Source organism: Patagioenas fasciata, chromosome 17, assembly GCF_037038585.1.
Source record: "Patagioenas fasciata isolate bPatFas1 chromosome 17, bPatFas1.hap1, whole genome shotgun sequence".
In the NCBI taxonomy this organism is placed as follows: Eukaryota; Metazoa; Chordata; class Aves; order Columbiformes; family Columbidae; genus Patagioenas; species Patagioenas fasciata.
In genome coordinates, this window is record NC_092536.1 from 2,828,460 (window position 1) to 2,852,660 (window position 24,201).

The 24,201-nt window shown below is 41.9% G+C and overlaps 1 protein-coding gene and 1 long non-coding RNA gene across 4 annotated transcripts in view; one reads left to right on the top strand and one right to left on the bottom strand.

Annotated features, from left to right (window-relative positions):
- Positions 1-3,670: 3,670 nt before the first annotated feature.
- The window catches only part of TMEM132B (transmembrane protein 132B), a 215,214-nt gene continuing 194,683 nt past the window's right edge, over positions 3,671-24,201 (bottom strand). For all 3 annotated transcript variants that reach the window (XM_065851937.2, XM_071815868.1, XM_071815867.1), the window contains 4 exons: positions 17,599-17,804; positions 10,691-10,964; positions 9,482-9,673; positions 3,671-8,323 (listed from right to left, as the gene is read on the bottom strand). In XM_065851937.2, the coding sequence (XP_065708009.1) occupies positions 7,169-8,323; positions 9,482-9,673; positions 10,691-10,964; positions 17,599-17,804 (1,827 nt within the window). In that variant the 3' untranslated portion in view covers positions 3,671-7,168. The remainder of the gene's footprint in view (positions 8,324-9,481; positions 9,674-10,690; positions 10,965-17,598; positions 17,805-24,201) is intronic.
- Positions 17,784-23,235, top strand: LOC139829251 (uncharacterized). The gene is made up of 5 exons (XR_011741664.1): positions 17,784-17,899; positions 18,337-18,497; positions 20,564-20,678; positions 21,900-22,019; positions 22,146-23,235. It is a non-coding gene; the product is annotated as an uncharacterized lncRNA (long non-coding RNA).

Genomic DNA, 24,201 nt, shown 5'->3' on the forward strand with positions numbered 1-24,201 from the left:
CAAAAACTTCTGTTATTTGGATTGCTGGTACATCCAGTGCTGAGTCAGATCACTGCCACTTTCTTTTAACATCCTCATGAGTTACAGTGACCCAGAGCCTACCAAAGTAACCCACAGAGAAAAGAAATAGGGTAGCACAGTCGAATAACAGCTGAACATACAGCAAAATCCTTGCTTTGAACCCTGTTTGCCTTCAGAAATCCTGTGTCAAGTGTCCTTATTTAAATGAAGCTTAGTGTGAAGTGGAAGCAGTTGTCTCAGAGACGCCATGGTGGCTCCAGGGTATGTAATAAACTCGTTAAGGGAAGGACAGGCTGATTTATATACTTTTTTACTGATACGGAAAATCCTCACCAGCACATGAGGTTTCTGTGTTTGCTGTAGTTATTGTCTCCTCCCAATCTGCTGGTTTCTGCTGCCCCCCACCCGCAGCAGGGTCCAGGTGGGTCCCCCCATCTCTTCACACAGGGCCCCGGAGATGCTGGCGTGTGGTTCTCAGGGTGGTGTGGACATCAGCATCTTCCTTTTTGAAGCGTAATCAGGAATCCCAAAATGGCTCATGACATCCCTACTGTGACCAGCTACCCTGCCAACTTTTCTTTCTCACTATACCCTCTTCGGGCGGTGTCAACAGAAAGAAACGCAGCAAGATACGATGAACACTTTCCAAGGTAGGAAATGCCCTTAGAAACTTTGGCTTTTCGAAACCTTATCTAGAAGAACGCAGCTTCTGTAGGGCAGCCAATTAAATCGCTTTAATTATGTGCTCAGCTTCTTCTGGCACAAACCCTAAAAGCCTGAAATCTTTTGCTAGTCTGTACTTTGGTGCTTTTAAACTGTGTGCTAAGTTAGAGCGATGCATTAGAGATGGCTCAAAGCCAGGAAACGACTTGAGCAACACCGTTCTGTGCTGGGCCAGATCTAACCAGGAGTCAACGCAGGCACCGCATTTACAAAACTGCCAAACAAAGGAGCTCATTTTATGCATTTATTTCCAGTAATCATGTAACTAAACAAGTGTATATACCGCCACACCGCTACATTATGGAGCAGTTCTAGAAAAGTGACTGCATTTGCTGTATTGCACCACAGCCCGTGTTTACCTGGCATTGGCTGATAACTTGTTTTGCACGTTGGTCTGACAGGGATGTTGTTGCACAAACCCAAGCTGTAGTGTTTTTCAGGTTTGTGGAATCATCTCCTTGTGGTTATGGGCTTTCCGAGATGTCGGTGATTACGGTAGAGCGGGTGGGATTCCTACCTGACCTCTTTTATTCAAGAACTAATGGCAATGCAATCAACATCCCCTGGCATTGGATAACGTTCTTAACTTTGCTTTTTGTATCCTGCTGTGTAGCAATCTCGTCAGTCTGCTAAACTGCTCTAGCAAAAGAGATTCTTGTAACCTGCCTTGGTAAATCAGGCTTTTGGAAGTGAACAAGTGATTTAGATTGAAAAAGAAAGATCCCACAACATTTTTATTTATAGTGGCCAATTTAGTGCTGTCAGCTAGATAATAATAACGATGCCATGTGTATGCTACATGCACATGTAGCATAAGTGGTATAGCTATGTCTTATTTACTGTACCTGGGATTAAAAGAGGTATCTATACCCAGTTTATACAAACCAAGGGAAAATATTAACAAAGGCTTAACCATGATTAGACAAAGAGTTCCCTTCTATATTGTATTTCTTTGCATGAACCAGATGGTTTTACCTGGTTTGCCGGTCTGGGGTTTGGCTCTGACTATTCGCTGCATAGCAGAATTGAATTGAATTGTGAAAATAAAACACTCTCCTCTCTATTGGAAAGAAAATGAAGTAGCTTGTCAAAATTAATTTTGCATGGAAGGAAGAATATTTTACCTCAAGTGAAAGGCTGATTTATAGCCTGCAGTATATAGTAAGTGGCATCTGTTTATATATGTTACAGTCTTTTGAATATTTTAATAAGTTGCTAATTCATAATGAACAATTACACCACCTTGTGCTTTTTCAGAAAGGTTTAAGCTTTCATTATTGGATTTCTGGGTTTCTGCTTGTTTATTCTTTTTAAACAACATGTAATTAACTCACGCCTACCTTTTCTAAAGACCTTTTATGATAGGTGATGTTTTATGTGATGAATCACTGCAAAGATTATAGACCATGAACTTCAACTATAGAACAAATTCCAGTTGTTCTGTGAGGTCTCTCATTAATCCATACCAGGCTTGTGCCCAGACTGTGCATTTCATCTGATATGTTGATGAGTATTGGGTGCATATGGATCCCTTCTCAGGAAGAACTGGTCCGCATTTTAATGGGCTTTTTTCCATTTTAAGCTGGAAATGCCTAAAAAAGCAAAAACTAAACTCATATAAAAATCCATTCTACAAAGTACTAGTTTCTTTTTCTGAGGAAAGTACATACACTTGAAAATACAGGCACTATAAATTCCACTGGCACACATAGTCAGAAACAGGGGAGCCTGGATCAATAAGCAGGAGCACTTTTCAATGTTGTTGAGCATTGGTGTACATTTGTGTTCCCCGTCTCACTGGCCAGGGCCAGACGTTGGTACAGCTGCTGTGGCTGTGCTTTGGTACCCAGAACACCAGGAAACCATCACCTTATTGAAAGTCACCATGATTCCAGTAGGACCAAGGTTGTATCACAGCAACCTGGATCTCCTGCCGGTGTGCTGATGGAGCACAGGAAATAACCAATGGAGAAAACAGTGGAAACCTATGGTAAAATGGCATCATTCTTCGTAACAAATGCATATATTGTTAAAATACTACAGATAGACCTAGTTGAGAGTGAATGCTTTGTAACAGTCGCCAATTTCAGCCAGATTAGAATTAGATGATTATTTGTTTTTAAATCCTACTGATTAAAACAAACAAAAATCCTATAGATAAAACTGTGGCATAGGAGAGTATATCTTGCTCTCCCTACCACAGTTTGAAACAGGAGGATTAAAAATATCCACTGTTTATTTCCACTAAACCTTGAGCTCCTTACTTGGTTTTTATATTATCAGATCCCATTGATCTTTAAGTAGACTAACCCAGGATTATCAGAAGGAATGATCCAAATCTTCATCTGCATTGGTTTAAAAATCCTTACGTGGATGTTTTTGGAAGCAAGTAGTGCTATGATACACTTTAGGACTCTCAGAACAGGTCTCAAAACATCATCCACTTTGCTTTAATTTGTTGGAGAAGCTGCTTCTTTCCATGAGACAGCTCAGGTTTATTCTCTCAGTAACCAAACTCTTGTAGACAGCGGCCAGATGGATCCCTGGAACGGGGAGGGGATGTTCCATTGTAAGGACTGCATTGGAACGGTGCAGAATTCTGCTAAATAGCTCATTTTACACACTGAGAAGAAAATCAGCTTCATGAATCGCACATAAAGCAACGTGTGACCGGGCAGGTGAACCCCGGACACCGTCCCTCGCTGTGTTTGCTGGAGGGAAGGGACCCGTCGCTGCATCGGTGGGGAAGGTTGGGAGAAACCCCTGGGCTCTATAACCCGCTAATTGTGTTGCTTTGAGCAGGGAGGAATGTGAGCGATCCATCCGCTGGTGACTCTGCTCATTTACTGTTCACGCTGCGTCACCTTCAACACAACCAGCAGATCGCCGTGATCAGATAAACACAAAAGAGGTTTACTCAGTTAAAAAAAAAATCACATGAACATTATGTTTATTTCTCCAGCAGAATCTGTTTCTTTCGCAGTCTTTCAGTTCCACCTTTCCTGAAGAGTGCAGTCTTTATTTCACACATCTGCCTACAGAAAATAAGTATTTTCTAGTAAAGGGCACATTTAAAGATGAAAACTGAGGCTTGAATAACTTAATCAGCGTACAAATTACACAGATATAAAAGTTCTTTTCCATTGTTTTAACTTACAGTTTATTTTGTACAGAATTCATTATGTTATACATCTAAGACTTATTATATTGTATAAATATCTTGGGTGTGATGTATATACATATTCAGTGTTATAGAGTCAGCAAATAATGTATGCATTTCACAATACACTATAGTGTATTTCAATGTAGTGCACATGATTTATATTTCAGAAAAGAGCATATCCACTATGAAAAATTGGTATTTCATTCATAGGGTACTCTACCTTGAAATACAGGGGTTTTTTCCATTATTTAATGGACTGCTTGTACCGTGTTGTATGGCTGTAAGATTTTCTTTTACATTCCCCAATATGAATTAAGAAACAGCAGCTCGAAACGTTAATCCGTGTGGTTCTACTTCAAGAGGAGAGCAGGGCACTGGCTTTCTAAGCTCTTAGATGAGGAATAAGGTGCAGATGAGCCGCGTGGAGCTGGGCTGGGGGCGATGGCCAGAGCAAAGAACAAGTCCCACAAGATGGGAACCAGGAGCTCTGGCTCCGTTCCCCAGGGCCAGAAACCACCCAGAGCTCGTTACCCGAGTCGGGGGGCTGGATCGCATTGAGTTTTGAAGTTCGCAAGCTCCCCGTGTTCCATTAATCCACCCTTTGCCAACAGAATTGCTTCCCGGGGTCTGTATTGGCACTGCTACTGGCAAAGAAACTGCTCCCAATGTCATCTTTCTGTGTGCCGTAAGATGTGCTGTCTGTTCCCTGTTACATTAGAGGTGTTGCTTTCCCACGCACCTCTACTGAAGCATAATTCTAATTAGTCTGTCAATATCATCTCTGTTTTCTTTTGTAGACAGTTCTGGTTTCCTGCATACATACATGTTGTGCCTTTTGATCATTTGGCCACCTTTGCTTTATAATCTCAAAAGCAGAGATTGTTTTATCAACATATAAATGATGCCCATTTAACAGCAAAGCGGAATATTCTCTATGCCATGAATAAAATACTTTATTGAGAAGAAAGGAGTGAATCGGAAAATTGTGCATTTAAAAATAATTTTAAATTAAATTTACTTATAATTAAAGCACTTAATTTTGCAACTAAAATTGGAGATTTCATTTTAAAAGGACTGATCAACTCAGAACTGTATTTTACAACAAATACATTAATGTTACTTCTTTTCCTTTCAGTTTTATGACAAGTGCAGCTTAAACCAGAATAACTCCATTTTATTGGTGTTATCCCAGTTCTATGAGAATAACATTCTCTCTTCCTACTTGTTCTGTGTTTTGTATTGCCATTTTCCCATGTAAGAACTTTCATGTAACAACATGTGATGTAAATAACAAAATAACATGTCGGGAAGAGATGTTAAATTCTAAAAAGGGAGTTTTATATTGTTAGTAATAAGGATCACACTAGGAATTAATATTTCCTTACGAGGTCTAGATCATTTAGAGAGGAGAGAACATTTGTTAAACAACCCGAGATTTCATTTGACGCACAAGTGCTGCATCCCTTATGAAACAGAAGCATCTCTGTGGTCTGTTATTTTATCTACTTAAAATTAGATGATAACAGATGCCATCCCTTCGCTATGCAGCTCGGTGCCAGCGAACATAAGTCTCTAATCACTTATATAAGCCTGGTGTCCTCACTTTGGAGTCTCACCTTTAAAACTCTTCTATTTTGCAGCAGTTACGTTAAACGTGTTCCCAGTTGTGGATTAGGAGCCAAATGCAGAACTTCCCATAGTTAAGGTTGTCTGGCCTGTTCTAATATGAGAACTGAATTATAGAATTCAAATCCTATCTTGATGTACCTAAAAGATGGGAACTACAGTACATAAGGCAGTTGTAATTTGGATCTTGTGTTTATTGCGCAGGATCCATCACAAGAACATGTGCTTTATTGTTTTTGTTAAGTATTATGTAGATTCTTTTTCTTTCAAACTGTAATTTTCAACTTATTTCAGTCATCCTTCAGTAAAAAATAATACATGTAATGCATATGAAATGGCAGCTTTCAATCTCCAGCAGGTTTTCCTTGTTAAAATTTGGAATAGTCACTTTAACATGTGCCCAGTGTGTCTTTTCTTTCCTTCTTCCTTTTTTAATGAAATATGGTGTGAAGTTTTATTAACAGCCTTATGGTCAGAGATGGTCCAGACAAGGTCTGGGGCTTTGGCTGTTGAGCAGGGACTTTGTCCAGCCAAACTCTACCACCAATGTTGTAATTAGTACACAGTAACAGTGACTCCAAGCCTTTGCTTATTTGCTAGGCAATTTCCTTCCTATTGTGTGCATTTCAATGCCACATCTGAGTTTCTCATTCCAATAACGATGCGTCTTGACAACCAAGCTGCTGTTTCAGCAAAGCTTTTTTTTGCTTGGGAGTATGTGCTGTTTTGTTGCAGGTTACTTTTTCATGTTAGCAATGACAAAAGTAAACCCAGGGTTACTCCTTGATTTTTATTTTCCAGGGTTTATTATTGTATTTACAGTTCCCTGTAAGACGATGCAACCCTTTCCCAATAAGAGTTCTAACACCTTTCTACGTTTCAAGTACTAACGAGCCATATACCCATATGGAAAGGAGAAAGATAATCAGTGATGAAGGAGGTATCGCTAGGGGCTGATGAAGATGGATAGAAAACTTGAATCAATATAAATAGTGCTGTACTACACTTTGGTACAACCAGAAAAAAAAAAAAACAAACTTTGAAAGGAAATATTTAATGTCCCCTAAGTCAAATAAAATTCATAAACAATAGGAAAAGAAATTAACCACGTGGGGGTTTTCATATCCGTAAAAAATAATAGGACTACTTGGCTGCATTGCACATAGGCAATGAAATTAGATTCATTCAGCTCCCTTTAAGGTAGGTCTCGTTTCAGGCTGAACGCGAGAAATGTCCACTGTGCTTTACAAAGGACGACGACTAGAAAAATCAATGCAAACAAATATCCCTTTCTTTTCTGATTTACCGTTTCTCATGAGAGATGACAAACAAATGAAGTCTCCTCTGAGTCTGAGCGTAGTTGTATTAGCATTTTGCTAGTACCAGGCAGTATAGAAAACCAGCCATCGCGTGTGACACCTCCAACACCTACAGGCAGCTGTTTTAGGGGCACATCCTGGTTTGTGGTGAAGCAGGTTTAACTCAGCCAGCCTCTCGTACCTGCTCAGTGGTACCGGGTTAGCATCTCAGTAACTCCAAGGTTGGACTGTCGTGTTCCTATTGCTGACTGGACTGACTGCTCCACCATCCATAAACAGAAGGCATAAAGGTGATTACAAACATAAGAAAGTAGTTTTACATATTGTCTTGCAGTCTTTCCATATAGTCCCTAAGTTCCTTGGAATCACCAAGATTCATATCTTGGCATACCCATTTAATATTATCATCACTGTCAAATAGAATTGAGTTGGTGTAGGGGCCTCCGTCCTCCGGCAGTATTGTTGTATATGAAGTGAACTTTACTCGCTTCTGCTTTGGCCCAGAAGGGTTTATAGGTTCACTTTTAACTTCTTTGTCACAAAGGTACTCAGAAGATCTGAGGATATGATTATGAAGAGTCTTCTGAGAGCTCCCATTAAGGAGAAAGTTGCTTTCTTCAAACTGCATTCCTCTGTCGATCATGGTAGTGCACTCCTCCGACGGGAGCGAAATGTCAACTGGGTTTTCCAGCAGTTCAACCTCATTTCCAAGCCAGACCCAGTCATGGGAATGGGGGATGTTGCCTTGCTCGCTCACAGCAAACCTTTTATGCCTGTACTTCCAAGCGAACGCCACGCAGTTAATCAAAAAGACCATGATCGCTAAGCAGAAAACACAAAGCAGGGCGTACATGCCGATCTCCAAATCTGTTAATCCTCTTGAAGTCAACGTGAGATCGCTGGGGTTGTTTTCTCCCGGTATTTCTACTTGCGCAGGGAAACCCGTGAAGGCAGTTGGGTTATTTTGGAGCTGGTCGTCCTCCAGGGACTCCTGATCAATGGGAGATACGAAAGTTGTGCTTTTGTTTGCATTGTCCTCCTGACTGGACATGTCCTCGTGGTTTTTGGACCATTCTTGTGCTGTCCTCTCTTGCTCTGCAGTTTTCTCTATAGAATTGCTTGCATGGCTTTTAAAATCTCTATCTACATCGTCGATGTCATTAGTGCTTCCTTTTTGGTCAGAATCTTTTTGACCAAACTTCACTTTGACGCTTCCTTTCCCAACGGCCAGAATGCTCTTGCGTTTCGTCTTCTGGCACGGCTCGCTGATGACCATTTCGATTTTAATCAGAGGTCCTTGCCCGTCCCCTTCCGCCACCACCCCTGGCCATTTGGACTGCAGGTTTTGGTGTGCAGACACCACCATCTCATCCAGCGAAGTGATGGTGATCGAGAAGTCCTTGGTGTCATAGATATCTAACGGTGTCACTGACCCGTCACTGAACAAAATCCAAGCACTGACTATGGCTTCCTGGGGGAGAGAAGATAAGGATAAAAGTGTGAAAGGTAAGAGAGCACATGTCATGGTTTATTTGTTTGGGTTTTTTTTTAAAGAAAATCAAAATGTCTGCCCTGCTTCTCGCTTTCTTCCTGCAGGTTTATGTTCTCTAGACAATTTAGGCATTTATCTCATCTTTAGGAACTATCAAAGATGTGCTCATCTAAATTTAATAGAAGGTGTTGACAAACAACACTGACAATTCCTTTTTCAGGCTGGAGTGAGAAGCCTCTTTTGAATGCCAGGGCCTCATGATGGAAATAATCATATTTCCAAAGTCCTGGTTAATTAATTTTATAAAGGCTCTATAATGGGCAATTTCTGTAGCATTGCGGTTTTAATGCTGTATTTAATAGAGAGAGCAGAGCTGTTCTGTGCTGGACTGGTGATCCCATTCAGCCCCTGAAACAAACCAGGTTAAGAACACATCTCAGTGAAATGCTTTAAATTTTCTGTCATGCTTTCAAATATACGAGATTCCGTGAAATACACAAAACTGATGTCGTCCTTTCTGGGAAATATAGAAAAACTCACAGAACCACCTTTTTTTTAAAGGGTGTTTTGACCAAATCAATTTGTCTTGCACCTGCAAATCGTTAGTGCTAAAACTAGTTACACTTCCTCTAGTGATATAGAGTATCAATTCCATAATAAATACAAGAAAATATATACATACATTATTCTGTGTTTGCATTCAAAGCTATTTAATCCCTCAGGTTATTCAGTTCAAAGTAAGCACAAACTCATCAGATTTCAGCGATGCAGATCATCCAAACTTCCATACATGCAGCCAAAAGGATCTTTTGGCTGCACTGACTTTCTGAGGCTCTTAAGGCACAGGGTTTCTACCTCTGCTCACACAGCTAAGCCATATTTTCCCATAGGAAAAAGGTCTTGAGTGGGATGTCTGTGCTCTCTACAGCATTACGTATGCACAGCCATCATTCCCCTGCGTTGTGCAGGGGTTTAATGGTCCTTCTCTGTGGGTGGTTGCACCTGTAGGAGTTGGTCAGTAAACCTTTCCTATGTGAAGTTGCATTATCTGTGCTCAAATGTACAGCAAGTAGCTTTTCCTGCCTTCTGACAAAACACAGTAACCAAATTAATGCCGTACAGTATTTTGGATGATACCTGTTTTGGAGTATGAAGGATATCGTACGCGGAGGTGGTAGAAACGATAGCTCTCTTGCTTCCTTTGCTGATTTGTAAGGAGAGGGACAGGCCTGAAACCAGTTGTACTCCCAGGTCCGTAATGGTTACACGGTCATCTAGAACTATCACCGTCTTCTCTGCCAAGATGGAATCGGAAAGAGGCGACAGAACCTTGAAAGAGAAAGCAAACGCCTTGCGTGAAACAGCAATTAACTGTGTTGTAGAACAAGATTAGACTCTGATTGGCATAACACTTCGGATTAATCTCAGCTTTGTCACATCCGTCTATAAACTATAGTTGATGTTTTCCCCAAGACATAACGCTCATGTGCTGCTAAATTATTTTCTTTACAAAAATAATTTAATAAAACAACCAATCACTTCGAAATTGCAGCTTCATCTCAACAATGGAGTATTGATTAAATTAAATGGATTTGGTTTTTTTGAAAAAAGTAATTTTTGTGTGGTCTGTAGAACCTATGAATGCAGTATAGAGTGGAAGACACTGATTAACGCTCAAACTCAATAAGGGAGTAAATAACTGTGCAAAGCCTGGCTGATAGGAACTTGGCCTAATGCCTTTATAGGGACGGGGGACCTGAATGGAATGGAAGTGAGATTTGCAAAAGGACTTTGAAAAATCTCACTGCAAAAAAGGGACATTTTAAGGGCAGAAATCCCTTGAACCCTGTGCGATGATGGTTTTAGGCTGACAGGAGCGGAGCCCTAAAAGTACCTGTTTCTTTTTGTTGACTACAAAGGAAACTTAGTGTGACTGGAACATTACGGGTGCTTACAGTTAATAAGAGCCCCAAGCGTTGTATTCCTTTCTTTTGATTAAGAAATATTCATGAAGTTAGAGAGATAGGTGGTGAACATGAACACTCTGAAAGATTTCTGAAGATTAGTTTTGTGTCCATTTTTTGTGAACATAAAGGGACTAATTTTTCAAAGATGTTTAAGCATATAAAGATGCCTGTAGATCTTCGGTAAAATTTCCTATCAGGTGCATAAGGTCCCACTTAAATTAAAAGTTACTGTGCGCATCATGTCACCTGTTTCACCCTTCAGATGATTTCACTATGTTTCTAGTGACAAATTAATGTTATAAGCTAAGTAGCTCTTGTGTGTGTTCATGCAGAACTCTCTCTGTACCGCCCGGAGCTGCCGATGCGCCGTGTGCCGTACCTGCACCGTGGTGATGCCGTGCTCACGGCCAACCAGAACTCGTCCATCCTGCAGCTTAGCGATCCTGGGTTCTTCCACCTTCATGAAATCAGTGACAAGGTCAGTGATGTCAAACTGCCACTCGGAGCCCAGCAGGTAGGTCAAGCGGCCTCCAAACTCGGAGGATTCGGCTACAAACTGCGTGAGGACTCGCACCATGGCGTGCTGGTACTGCAGGGTGCACCCTCGTCCTTTCTTCTCGTCGTCCTCTTCATCCTCGCTGTCACGGGTCGGCCTGTGAACAGAGCCGGGGTTGTTACCTGCATTGCCGCTGCAGGAGCCTCAGTTGCACGGCATTTTCAAATAGATTAAAGTTATCGTCATTTGCTACTGTGTGAGGAATAGGAAACCAGATTCTGGTTGTGCAGGTTACTAAATCCAGGTGAGATGTTTGTGTGGGACCTCACAGCAACTTAAAAATACATCTTCAATTGCTGAGAGTTCAGTGGAGCCACCGCTTGCTCACCGTGTCTCCAAGTGGCAATCAGGTCTTGCAAAGGGGTAAGGAAAGCAGCAGGAAATATATGTATATATCATATATAAGTGCTTTCCATAAGCCTTATATAAAGCATCACAGTGATTTGTGCATGATAGCTGTGCTGTCACACCTCACAGGGTTTTGTCTGGTTTAAAACCCAGCTTCCCATCAATTCTTTTGTTTTGTTTCCCTGTTGTTTATTCCTTGGGACAAATACGTGGATTCTCTTATCTCTTTCAAGTCAGGTATTAAACACTAGGTGGTCACGCTTTTTTTACTCATTATGCTCCCATGCTGTGGAATTCATTGCTCAGAAATAATTTGCCTTCCTCCTTTTCTTATTGAGCCTGAAGCCGCTTCTATAAGAAGGGTGCGAAATACAGGGTAAGCCTCTTATTTTCCACAGTATTTTGAGAAGTAGTTTCATGTTTACTGTGTTCCTTTATCTTTTCCTTTGAAATACCAGCTATGAAAAACTATTATAAAACAGAATTGCTTTTGTTATAAATCATTGTATGACAAAGCTGGCAAACGGTAAGCTGAAAAAGTATCCAAGACGAGCCCTTGTGCTCTTCAAAATGATAGAAAGTCCTGGTGCTACAGAATCTAATACACTGGAAATACATTTTCAATGCATCACTTGGTAGCTGAATATATATATATATATATGTATATATTTGTCCTCAAGTAAATGGAATTTGGTACAGCCTTTTTGGTTTTGCGTATGTAAAACAACAGTGTCGCTGAATGAGACATCACTGAATAACCACTGAATTGTTAAGAAAAAAACAGGATCCTAAGATAGGCTTTACATTACACAAATAAATTAGTCTTGCATAATTAGACTAGCTGGGTATTTCAGGGGAATTTTCGGTAGTTCTCCCCTTCCCAAGTGTCACTACGAGCTGAAGCCAGTGAGCAAACCAGGCACAGGGAGAGTCCTGGAAGGGGGATGTTCTGAGCGCTTTGGGCTTTATAATGCTATAAAAGAGTCTATGAACTCCTTAATGTTCCCACTGCCAGTTTATTCCTGTATTCTGACCCTCTTCAGCTCATCTAAACCATAACCCAGCTCTGAATAATCTCAGAGTTTGAGAAAACAAGGTTAGCTCTGAGATCTTGAGATCTGCCCGCCTTTTAGTAATACAGACAGTAACATTAGTACCTCTGCAGAATAGGAGAAAAATGCACAGAAGCTGTTCAGGTAAGAAGTACTCACAGGATTTTGGGGAAAGAGCCACAGAACCAGTGGGAACCCATTTTCTTATGGGAAAAGAGACACAGAACCGGGGTTCTGTGGCTTCAAGAAAAATGTCCACAGTTCAACATTCGTGCTGAGATTTTTTACACAATTCTGTTTTCTGTTTCTGTTCCATAACCAAATGTTTTACTCAGATCCAACGTGTTACTGTTATTCGTATTTATTTCTGCACTTATTTATTTCTACTTTCACTGTTTAAAACATTGAGACTATTGGAGTGTTCAATAAGAAATGCATTCAAAACAGCTTTGAGAAAAAGTACTTTTCAGCCCCAGTCCTTACAGCTCAGAAATGTGAGTTGTGGGAAGAACGACCAGAGATCCCGAGTGTTCAATGGGGGCACAGAGCGACCCTGTCTGCATTTCCAGGCTCCACACTGCACGGGCAGCACTGCTCCTGACCACAAAGAGATGACTCAAGTCCAACTCTTACCTTGTGGTATCTCTAACAAACAAAGGTAAGGGCTCCATTTCCTTACACAAACATTTATAGGTGTTTATATCTGCATAATTCGCCTTAGAAATCCATAGTTTCTATCGCACGCTAACATGGAATGAAGACAAGCATCCCTAAAGCATGGAATGGGCAAGGCAAAGTAAAAGGACAGGTGTTTGAGTTTTTAATACGGGCTTTGCAAGTCTGCTTTACCAGGTACCAACTCCAGTTCGGTCTTTTTTTAAAAACAGATTATATCAATTTCCACTTCAAAGCCACGAATCCACGATTCAGTTACTAAGTCAGAGCATTTCAGTGTTTTGTCTCCATGGGCCCAACAAAATGTTTGAGATCCACTGAATTGCGTAGTTCCCTTTGGAGTCTTAAACTTCTTACGGTGTTTTCAGTAGGCTTAAAATCCTTCATTAAGCAGTGAGCTCGTTTTCTTTTTAAGGCCTGTCTTCATGAATAGAAGCTATTGCTGCATATTGTGGGTTTTTCCCCTTGGTCATCTCTAGGGTTAGCTCTGGATGTCTCTCAGAATCCTTCTTATCCTATTTCTCACTGCTTGGCAGACTTGCTTGGAAGATGTTTTGCTTCTCTGGGATGAACAAGGTTGCCAGGATTACATTTAATTTACATTTCACACAGAGAAAGCCTTTGCCAGAGAGCTGAGTTAAAACAGCAGCCCTGTTACAAGGGTGCCTGCTAGCACTGATCTCATCAGTGATCTGTCAAGTTCAGGTTATAGACACTGTCTGTGAGCAGTTTAAGGATGTCTCTTTTCATTTGCACCATTCTCAAATCAGGCATCAGGTTCTTGGGCCAGATGTAATTTCCCGTTAAAAAAAACCCTGAAGAAATCAGTTTTGCTGGGTTTGAATTTGAAATATTCATTAAAAAGTCATGTATTTAAAACACATTTGCAACCCTTCTAATTGAAAAAAAAAAATAATCTGTGTCGGATACAAAATACACGGCACTAGAAGTTGATTTAGCGGAGGCTACAAAAATAAGTCGCACATCACTCCACTCACAGTTCGAGATGAAATGTAATTTGGTACCTTTACAGAACTTGAAAATGCAGCCTACCTGTTAACAAAAGTCTGCGTGGCCTTATCTGCACAGGACATGAAAGTCGGTTAACTGAGTGAATTTGCAGCGTGTTCAAGCTTTGTGTGGGTGTTGTTATTCACAGATGGAATGGTTTGAATCCAGTTTCACCTCACTTGCATGAAAGTATGGCTTTATTTCTGGGTGGCAGCACTCACACCGAGGCTTAACTAAAGCGGTTTATTGTTTCCCTGCATTTAACTTAGGTTAGCTTTCCCGCTTTTGTCTCTAGTACTAGATAGGACCCACCTAGAGCCCCCACCTCATTAACCGTTAGTTCAACCAGCTGCCATTCATCAGCAGCATCATGTCTGGCTTAACTGTGGTCCGCAGGTTTATGCCAGTCGGAGGCTTGCGGTGACGGTGACTCGGTAATGGCTTTGTCAGCTCTTGTTCAGTAAGGCCAGATGCTGATAAAAGTCCATTAATCCATGTGCCTGACCCAGAGCAGATGCTGGAGTCGCCCTCCCTGGGAGCCTCAGGAAAACAATGTGCTTATCCCAGTTGCAGGTATTTACTTAAATTAAATTTCCAGCTTGTTCTGTGAGATTTTAGCCACGCAATTCCTATTAATGCAAGTTGGAGCCGTGCATCCCGTGTAAATGTACCTGCATAGAGCCAGTGCGGGAACTTCAGGCAGAAGGTAATTAATTTGCAGATGCATGAGGAATAAAAATGAATGTTCTTGTTAGACTAGCAGAGTCACACCGGACCTCTTCTACACTCTGATAGTTGACTTTGATTTAAATATATACCTTTTGTTTGCTGAGACTGCGGGCTCTTTTTGAAACCCATGGCAGGAGTAGCTTCTGTGAGCCCAGGCCAGCTGGAGGACCATGTCCCACACACCGGTCATGAGCTGGTCCAGTGTGCCCTGGAAAGGGAGGCTCTTTATAGCTGCAATAGCACACGCTGTAGATCACACTCCCCTCTGGGTAATAGTAAGGTTTGCCATATATTTACAGACCCATCTGGAAAATTGTATTAGTGCTCTTCATAAAGAGAAACTATTATTTTTCTGGTTTGCGGCATATGAGCAGCCGGGTTTTCTTCGTGTCCCTCTCACAAGTTCCCGCTCTTAGAGCAGTTCAGCCCAGGTGAAAACCGACACAGTTCGAAGCGAGGTAGGCATGTGGTGTTTGTAAAATTCTGTAAAGACCCTGTCTTTTTTTATGGCTTTGTGAAAATTATTCAACAAGTTAGGTAAGCAAATATGTCTGTAATCACATGTGTTTTACAGTTGCAAACATGACAGGGTTTATAGGGAGAAGCAATACATTTTATTAGATGACAAACATCGTTGGAAAGAACAGATGTGATTTGGGGCATATAAGCACTTTTTCAGGGCTGCAATAGAAGCAGTCATATTCAGATGAAGAACAGCCATGCTGAGACAGTCGTTTCAGAAGCATTTCTTCTGTCAACAGCACCAATAAAAACATGGAAAAGATTATTGTAAACCCAGTTATATTTTGCCATCTGGCTCAGCCCTTCAGTCACCTGAACCAGTGCAGACAGGCGGAGCGTGTGGGAGCCAGAGGGGACGAGGGGTGTTTGGAGGTTACTGGACTGTCTCTGCACAATCCCTATGAGATACACTCAAAACATTTACCTTCTGTTTATTGGTGAATTGCTTTATAGCAAAGTTTAGTTCTTGATGAGAAGACAAGGGAGCGGTGTGAAGGCACCAACCCTACTGGAGAACAGGAGGTTGTTTTGTCTGTGGTGAGGTGAGCAATGTGTGCATCGGGTCACCATTTAAAAACTCATCCTAAAAACTCCTGGGTGTTTGGGATACTGGGAAACATGTGGCTAGGAAGGGGATGGGGGCACAAGCAAATTAAAAATTAAAGAGGGGGAAAAAAAAAGGAAAAGCCACAAAGTCTCAGGTAAAACCCATCCAAATATCAAAAGAAAGGGAATGGAAAAACCTTATGTACAAAGTAAATGTCAGAGTGAGCACAAGTAACGCTAGTCCTAGACTGCCTATTGATTTAGAACACCCCCTACAGCTAAAAAAACCCACATGAACGTTCCATAAAACAAGAGATAACCTGTTTCTAGTTGAAACCTTTCCCATTCACACGGGCAGGGACTGCTGGCACCAGTGTCACAAACTACCGGTTGTGATTCTGGGGGTGACGCCGTGTCCACGCTTTCTCTTCCACCCTCCGCGGCCAACGGCGCGGACGTGCCAGCAGTTCAGCTGCAAGGTGAGCGGCTGCACAGACTCCATCGCCTGCCAGCCTGCAGACGGAGCAGCCTCTCAGACCATTATCTTTATTTCAGCTGGCCAAATAAATCAGAACTGGACACCGGGGGGTAAATTTACAGCACTGTGTGTAATGGGTTTGAACTCGGAATGTCCACGACCGTTAACCACAGGTGAATGTCTAACTCACCGAGCTTGCTATTGAAAGCTTACTCCTACAATTAACACCAACAGCCTAATTCTGCAGCCATTCACTCAGCAAAATCCCCACTATTTCTAGCAGGAGCTGTACCTGAGGGGGTGTCACAGCACTGGGCACGTTACAGGCAGAAGAAGGTAAGTTAAGTGAAACTTTGAGCAGCGGTGTATGTTTATTCCCCACCCAACACATCTCCTGCCACAATTGGCAACTTTGCCTTTATCTCTGAAGCAAACACACCAGTTTCTCTTGTGCCAGATGCTCATCACCTCTTCTGTCACCGCCAGAAAAAATGTCCCCATAGCCAAGAGGTAAGTCAGTCCCCTTCTTTGGAGTGCGTTATCTGAGTATCCTGTTGTGTCCTATTACCCTTAGTTTTATGCCCTCATAAAGTGTTAGATAATTCAACTCCACAGCTGTCTGTTCGGGCTCCTTAAGGCTCTTCAACAGCCGAGATGTTCTCCTGGGCAAAGCGAGTGCTTCAGCTACAACTGCCACAGTGTTTAGCGCTGTAGTTTCTGCTGCCAGAAATGCTTTTTCCCTGTATTATAAACCTGAGCTGGTGTCAAGCCTTGTTCTCCATTAGGATTATTCAATTTAGCCTGAAATCCACCAATCTAACTGTATTCCTTGAAATTCTTTATCTTGCAAATTGTCCAAATGGTGGTTAGAATGGGTATTTTCAGTATGGAATGGTGGGAACAGAGCTCAAAACCACCCGAAGTCACAGAATCATAGAATGGTTTGGGTTAGAAAGAACCTTTAAATATGACCTCATCCAGCCCCCCCCCCAGCACCCAGGGACCTGACTCCTTCCCAGCCCTGATTTATTGTGCTGAATATCACACACACACAGTGTTATATACGGAGAGGGAGAGGTCCAGCTCCTTTTCCTCAGATTTGCACACCGGAGCGTATGATATGATTTCCTGAGATTGTGCGCAATCGATTAATGCTTCAGGCAAAGCCACTGACTTTTCAAGTATATAGAACAGGATAAAACGGAGCCTACTGATACAATTGTTGGTTGTTTTAGTGAAGGTTAAGACAGACTGTAAAGCTAATTTTAAACAGGAGAGCTTAGATTTTAAGAAACACTCTAAAATTCTGTTGTGTTCTAAAATGAGAGGCCGGGGGCACGAATCTGGGCTGTTCGGTGCTACAGACGTACCTTTTATTGGAGGTGACGGGGATGCGCCAGCCTTTGATCTGGCTCAGCTCTGTATCCGAGATCTCGATCTGCAGCGGGAGCCGCGGCACCCAGACCGTCACTTCTAACTGGGTGGTAAAATGCTGGTAAGTGAAGTTAACAATAGTATCCACTTTGCTTTTCATTTCCTTGCCATTAACGAAGATGGAGTCACATCTGTCAGAAACCTTAAGGAAAAAAAAAAGATTAATTAGGAAATGAATAAAATGTTCCTGAGGAAGGAGGAGGAATGATACATCAGTCCAAAGACAACACTGATAATGTGAGTCATGCATATTGTATTTTCAGTTTTCTAATTAGTAGCAAACAGTGATAAACGGACCCTCGGGAAGCAGTTCTGCTTTCCTCAATGGATACTACTCCAACTGCAAAAATAATTTAATGATGTTATATAACCTATGTGAATCTTTTATACTAGGCAAATTACACTCTTCATGAATCAAACTCCATGTGCATCAAAGTTTATGTTTACAACTCGCTTAAAGAACCTGGAAAAAATGGGGCCATATGTTAGAAAGAAAAAGACTGACTCAGAATCATAAAACAGAATCTTTTCCTTTTTCCTTGAGCACTGTAATGCTCAGAGACAAAGATCCCCTGATGGCTCATGAGCAGAAGTGCAGTAGAAGCAGTGATTTTTAGAACTTCTCAGTAATAGTTTTAGCAAACTGTATTCATAGTTGCTTTGTGTCATGATAGGAAATTCCTGCCGAAACCAGCATGTGGGCTCCATACAACTGATCTACCCCCTTGGTCTCGGGATCCTTTGGCACAGAATCCAGGTCCTGCCGACACAAAGAACAGGACGTAGCGACACGTTGGACCTGCATCCCGGAAAGACAGAACTCCTTCTTCATAAGGTACAGGGTTTTAATATATTTATGAACGTGTGTGGGTATACTTTCATATGATATACATATACATGCAGATATTTAGATTAATGTAGAACATATTCATAGGTATATACATGGGTATATGTGTACATGTATTTGTATCTATGTACAGGTTTCCATTCTGCTTTGAAGCAAGAGAGGCGATGGGCTCCATCAGAGTCCATGGACCGTGGTTTGAATCTTTTCAAACCGTAGCTCATGAGCGGCGCTACTGAAATGGCCTTTGTTCTCTTGTCAGGACTGTTGTGTGTCACGCTGTAGAATGCACTGGGACTCCCATCTGAAGGGATTCTGCCTCAGCCAGTGATTAAAATCTGGTTTAATGGTGTCACTGAGATAACTCATGTAGACTTCAGTGGGGAATATGCTAAAGCATGGGTTGGTTTTGGTTCGCAAACATACCTCAAATCTTCTCTGATATTAACGGGAATGAGGTGCTACTGAGGCAAGAAAAATGACAGAAAATGTGTAGCAGCCTTTCTTTTCTTTTCCTCCTTCTCTTCGGTCATGGGCCATCCTCACATACAACTTGGAAATTAAGTTATTCCTGCTTTACATCTCAGAATAACATTGTTTTTCTCTTGAAAAAACTTAGCTATCTGATAAAGAGCTCAACCTGGACCCCATGCTCAGCAGTACCACAAATGAGGTGGAACACACTCAGAATCTTTGTTTTGCCCTCATATTGTATCACAAATGTCTCTGGAAGTGTAAGCGTATTAATCAAGCCTGTTAATTGGATGAGCAGTTGCGATTCTAAATCATAAAACCTACATCTAGGGAGGTTTGTGAGAATTAATACAAGAGAGAAATAATTGAGAAAACTCAAAGAGGGAGGGATAAACATCAAGAGTGGATCAAGGGAATAACTAATATCTGACATGACAGCAGCTATTATTTTAGACTCTCTTCTTGCTGCTTAAAATATTCTTGTCTTCTTGTCAGCAGGCAAGAAAGGTGGTAAATTAGGGAACTGAAAGATGGACTTTAATTGTAGCTGTAAAACTATCAGGCTGGGCTTACACATTTCATAGAGTATATGTCTAGACAGAGCCGTTCAGTCACTTACGTACTGACCAAAAGGTAAATATAAATCAATATATAAAACTATGCTATAGAAGTTGATGCAGTGGCTTTGTGTAGAGTTCAGAGCGCACGTTTCACTAAGTGTATCTTCCAGAAAATAATCCAGCCTTGATAAGAAAACTTGAAGAGAGGCATTTATTGTTCCAGCTCTCTGTCTGGAATTTGGGTTTGCTCTATTCGGTACAGGCAAACCAAAGAATTTAAAGGAAAATTAAATTTGTGAAAATTGAGTTTGTGGGGCAAGCTGGGACACAGCGGGGAGAGACAGGCCGAGTTACATTAGCTGGTGACTTAATGCACCGATTTCTTCTGACCTGGTGGTTCCGAGGGAACAAAGAGGGGAAATGCAGTTAAATCTCTCCTGCAAACACCGCGCAGAAGACACGGCAAGAACTTAAGTGCCACCCTGTCATCTAAAATGCTCAGAGCAAACCTGTTTAAAACAGTCTACCGCCATCCATTGTGAGCTGCCTGACAAAATCAGAACGTGAATTTGAGATGGTTTGGAAGCAGGAGGCAGGATGGCCAGCAACGTGCTCTGGTGTGCAGGTCAAGGGAGGGAGAGTTGCAATTAACCTCGCTGGGCTTTGAAGCAGGTGCTTGGCTCCATCCTCACAAGTAATTGTAGAAAGCACAGTTTGCCCTGCACTGCCTGTCACAGCCTCCTTGTTTTGGACTAATGCAGAACAAAAGTAGCGAGCGGTCCTACAGAATAATTGGGAAAGCGTTTAATGTTGAGGTCAGCAAAGGTTTACGCGCCCTTTGGGTGAACGGGTAAAACAGAGGGAATGTGGACTGACAAGAAAACAAATGCTGCGTGGTGCGGCTCTACATGCGGGTTTAATTCCAAAGCTTGTACTTGACCCTCAACTTGCAGGTCATTTTGTGAGGAGACTGAATGAGGCAGAACTACCACCCAGAGGAACTAATTCTGCTTAATTCGGTAGGAAGCACCGTTGAGTGAGTGGATCTGGCTGCAGCCACCGAAGTCGTCTGCAAACAGCCTTGGTGTGTGGGAGCAGAGGTGGGAACGACCAGCAGAATGTGGACATTTCACAGCAGGTCAGAGGAACAGCGCACGGCGCTGATCTGCGGTGGGTGAGGGGCGCCAGGGCTCGTTATGGTGGCTGGGGTATAAAGAGAACGCTTGTAACGCGATTTTAGTGAGTGGTTCCTAGAGTAAATGGCTCATTCTCATCATAACCATAAAACTGTAATTTTGTGGTATTTCCTGAATGCCTTCTTTTGCACCTTTTCTGCAGCATTGTTCCTGGTATTGTCTTCTTTAGCCCATTAGGAAGGACTTGCTGAGCTACATCAAACCCTATGGTGTGTGTTTTTCTTCAGCCCCCTGCATCTATTTATACGGCCACAGCATGGCCATACCAGGTTGTTTGGGTTTTTTTTCCTCTGGTTTGGATAATTTTGTGCTTTATTTTGATTATTGCTCCTTGTTTGTGTTAGAAGCACAGTCTGAAATTACTTCCTTAGCCTGAGGAATCTGGCTCAGTGTTTGGGTAAGGGTGGAAGACAAAAAAAGGAGGATTATTTTTCTTCCTATCCTCTTCTTTCTCCCTCTCTCAAGCAGCTCCTTACCCCTGTGCCTTCCCTGGCTCCTCTCAGAGCAACTTTGAAAGCTGTCCCTGCATCGTACAAATCAAAGCCTTGTATATGGCTTAATACCGCATTTGTTTCAGCCTCTTCCACAAGCAGGGATGTTTTCTGTACAGTTAATTCTGGCAATAGCTCTGCTTTCCCCTGCCCCAGCTAATTGTGTGTACCGGGGTCTGCAGATATTGTCTCCAAGCAATTTGAGGCAAATGGTAGATTAAGAATATAGAGAGTAAAGGATGGCAAACGACATGATGCTGAAATTGAAACTAATGAAAACAGAAGTTTTATTCCCTTTTAATTTTAGACATGTGCAGAATAGTCTTGGAAGTGTCATTTTTTGAAACATTCTTTTCATGTTAATTTGTTTTTATTGGCAAATGGGTTCTCCAAGTACTGTTCTCTGGAATAGCTGCTGTGGTTTCAGATCTAAGTGTTGGCTATAGGAATCCCTCGAGATACACTCTAAGGTTTGTTTCCTACTTAGAAACAATAGCAAGAGTTTAAGCCAAGCATTCCCCATCCAGTGTTCGATGTGTGTTTGCTTTTCGTCTTAGCGGTGAATAACAATGGTACATAGAAACAATATACACACAGCATTAGTCAATGCAGTCCAGTAGCTATACTTACAAAGAAGGATATAATTAATTATTTTTCTCCCCCTACTACCAGCTTTCACTGGCGAAAATGTAAAACCTGAAATATGTCAAGATGAGCCTGAAGCGTTTGCAATGCTCTTTATTGTCACATCTACTGACAAGAAAATCACGTACTCCTGCACTGAAACGAGAGGTATCCCTTACCTTGGTGTTGGGAAGTTTGGGATGGGGCAGGAAAGTTTGTTGTGATGTCCTGTACCAACAGGCCAGTCACATTATCTGCCAGCAAGAATATATCTGGGTTTGTGTTATTTTTCAGATACGCCTGCTCTTTTGTTTAATTACCCAAAGTCTTGATCTTACAACTGCTGAAATCAATCCAGCTGAATTAAGTGGAAGATGATCAAGCATCAAGGGCCAGAGATTAGCAGGCATTTAACCAGGTAGGTGGACTTCCCAAAACCACACAAGTGACTCCATTGGGAAATTGAGGCCATTTTGAAATTATCATTTTGTGATGGTCATTCTACCCAGGTTTATTGTTCTAAAAGACTAAGGTGGGGTATTCAAAACTCCTATCTGGACTTCAGGCTTCTCTCATTAGAGAAAGAAATGCAATCTGAGAGCCACTTGCTTTCAAAGTGAGGAGTTGGTGGGAGCACAAGTGCTTCAGCACTCAGCCCAGACCCGGCTCAAGGTCCTTCCTAAGAACAATTCCCATGGCTGCACCGAGCCACACAGAGAACCTTACAGATACAGATAACAACAGTATCTGTAACTGTGTTTGCCAGGCTGGGCCTATTCTGCAAGACTACTTATGGCTGTGGTGCAAAATACAAACTCATTTATACTCGGGTATGAAATGCAATGATGAATTAGAAGCAAGATTGAAAGGAAAGCCCTTTGTCTAGGAAAGCAAAGATTTGGAAAACCAGATAACAAACTGAAGTGCTGTGTGTTCAAGAGGCCAGAAAACCGTGATGGGCTGAGTGATCGGCTGGTGGAGGGGATATCGGTGACAAAGACGCACAGGGCTCCACGGTGACAATATGAGACCATTTTAATAGCAGCTCAGCAGCAATCAACACAATGGAGTTAGTGATACCCTATTGTTTTATTGAAGAAGCCTCTGCTCATTTTCTCTGTAGATGTCACTGTTTAACGGTACTGATGAAGAGAAGCAGGGTGTTGGGGGAAGAGGGAGATGAGACGAGGTATAGTTTGTAATGATGTGAATGGGTATTTGAAGTTTTGGAGTGTTTTTTACCTTTTAACCCCTATTAAAATGCACTGAACTAGAGGGAAGGACAGCATGGAAGACATTAACATTTTGGTTTAACAATAGAGACAAATGCTGTGGCTTAGAAAAGGTGCAATGATCCATGAATGTACAACGACAATTTAAAAACCTGCTGCACTGAATGAAGTGTGCGCTATTCAAAAACTGTTGATCTATGCAAAATTATTAAACAACACATGAGATCTGCCAGGATTTCAGTCCCAGGTGCAGAGCAGCTGCTCTCATTCCCTTTTCAGGGCGTTCCCACTGGAGATGAGAAGTTTGGTGGGTGCACAGGTTGAAAGGGGAGGACCAAAGGAGGTGGGTGTGCTTCTAGACCCAGCCTGCTGCTCAGCCTAAATCCAGGCTCGGCAATAACCGCTGCGCATCGCCGGCGGTGGTGCAGCTGCTTGAAGGGCAGATGCTCTGGCGTTTCGTTCTTATTGATTATTTGAAGATGGAAAGTGATGGGGGGCAGCTAATAGCAGCGTGTGGTGGCTGCCAAAATGTTTTCTGCTCTCTGCACCACGTTCCTTTAGTAATCAGCTGAGCTTTTAATTGCACTTTTTTCTATAAAACTCAAGCTGAGGAATTCTGTTGGAATTAAAAGTTACTGTTTCTGCTCGCCCCTCTATTTATCATCACTACATGCAGATTAAGAAAAAGATCATTAGGTCAAATCAGCAGCTGCATTAAGATGCTGGTGTGTTTGGAAGAGAAAGCCTTTGTTCACAGCACCTGGAATAGACAGTGGTTGGTCCAACAGAAATGTCAGCTCGCTTGGACAAGAAATGATGCTTGCTAGCAATAACTAAAAGATAGTGATGGCTGCATTGCTGTTGGTCCTAGCACCGACATTTCTACAGTTGGTTGGGAAACGAGTGGGACTCTGCTTTGATGTGGGGAAGGATAACTGGTGGGGATGCGGCATGCCTTGTTTTGGTTTGATCCAACACTCGTTTAAGTAAATGAGAGACTTTCTACTGATTCACTGGCCTCAGACCAGGAGTTTTAAAGCATGTGTGGACTTCACTGTCTATTGTAATGCAATGACAGCCAACTGTGACACAAGCTTGGAATAGGGAGATTTTTAGGC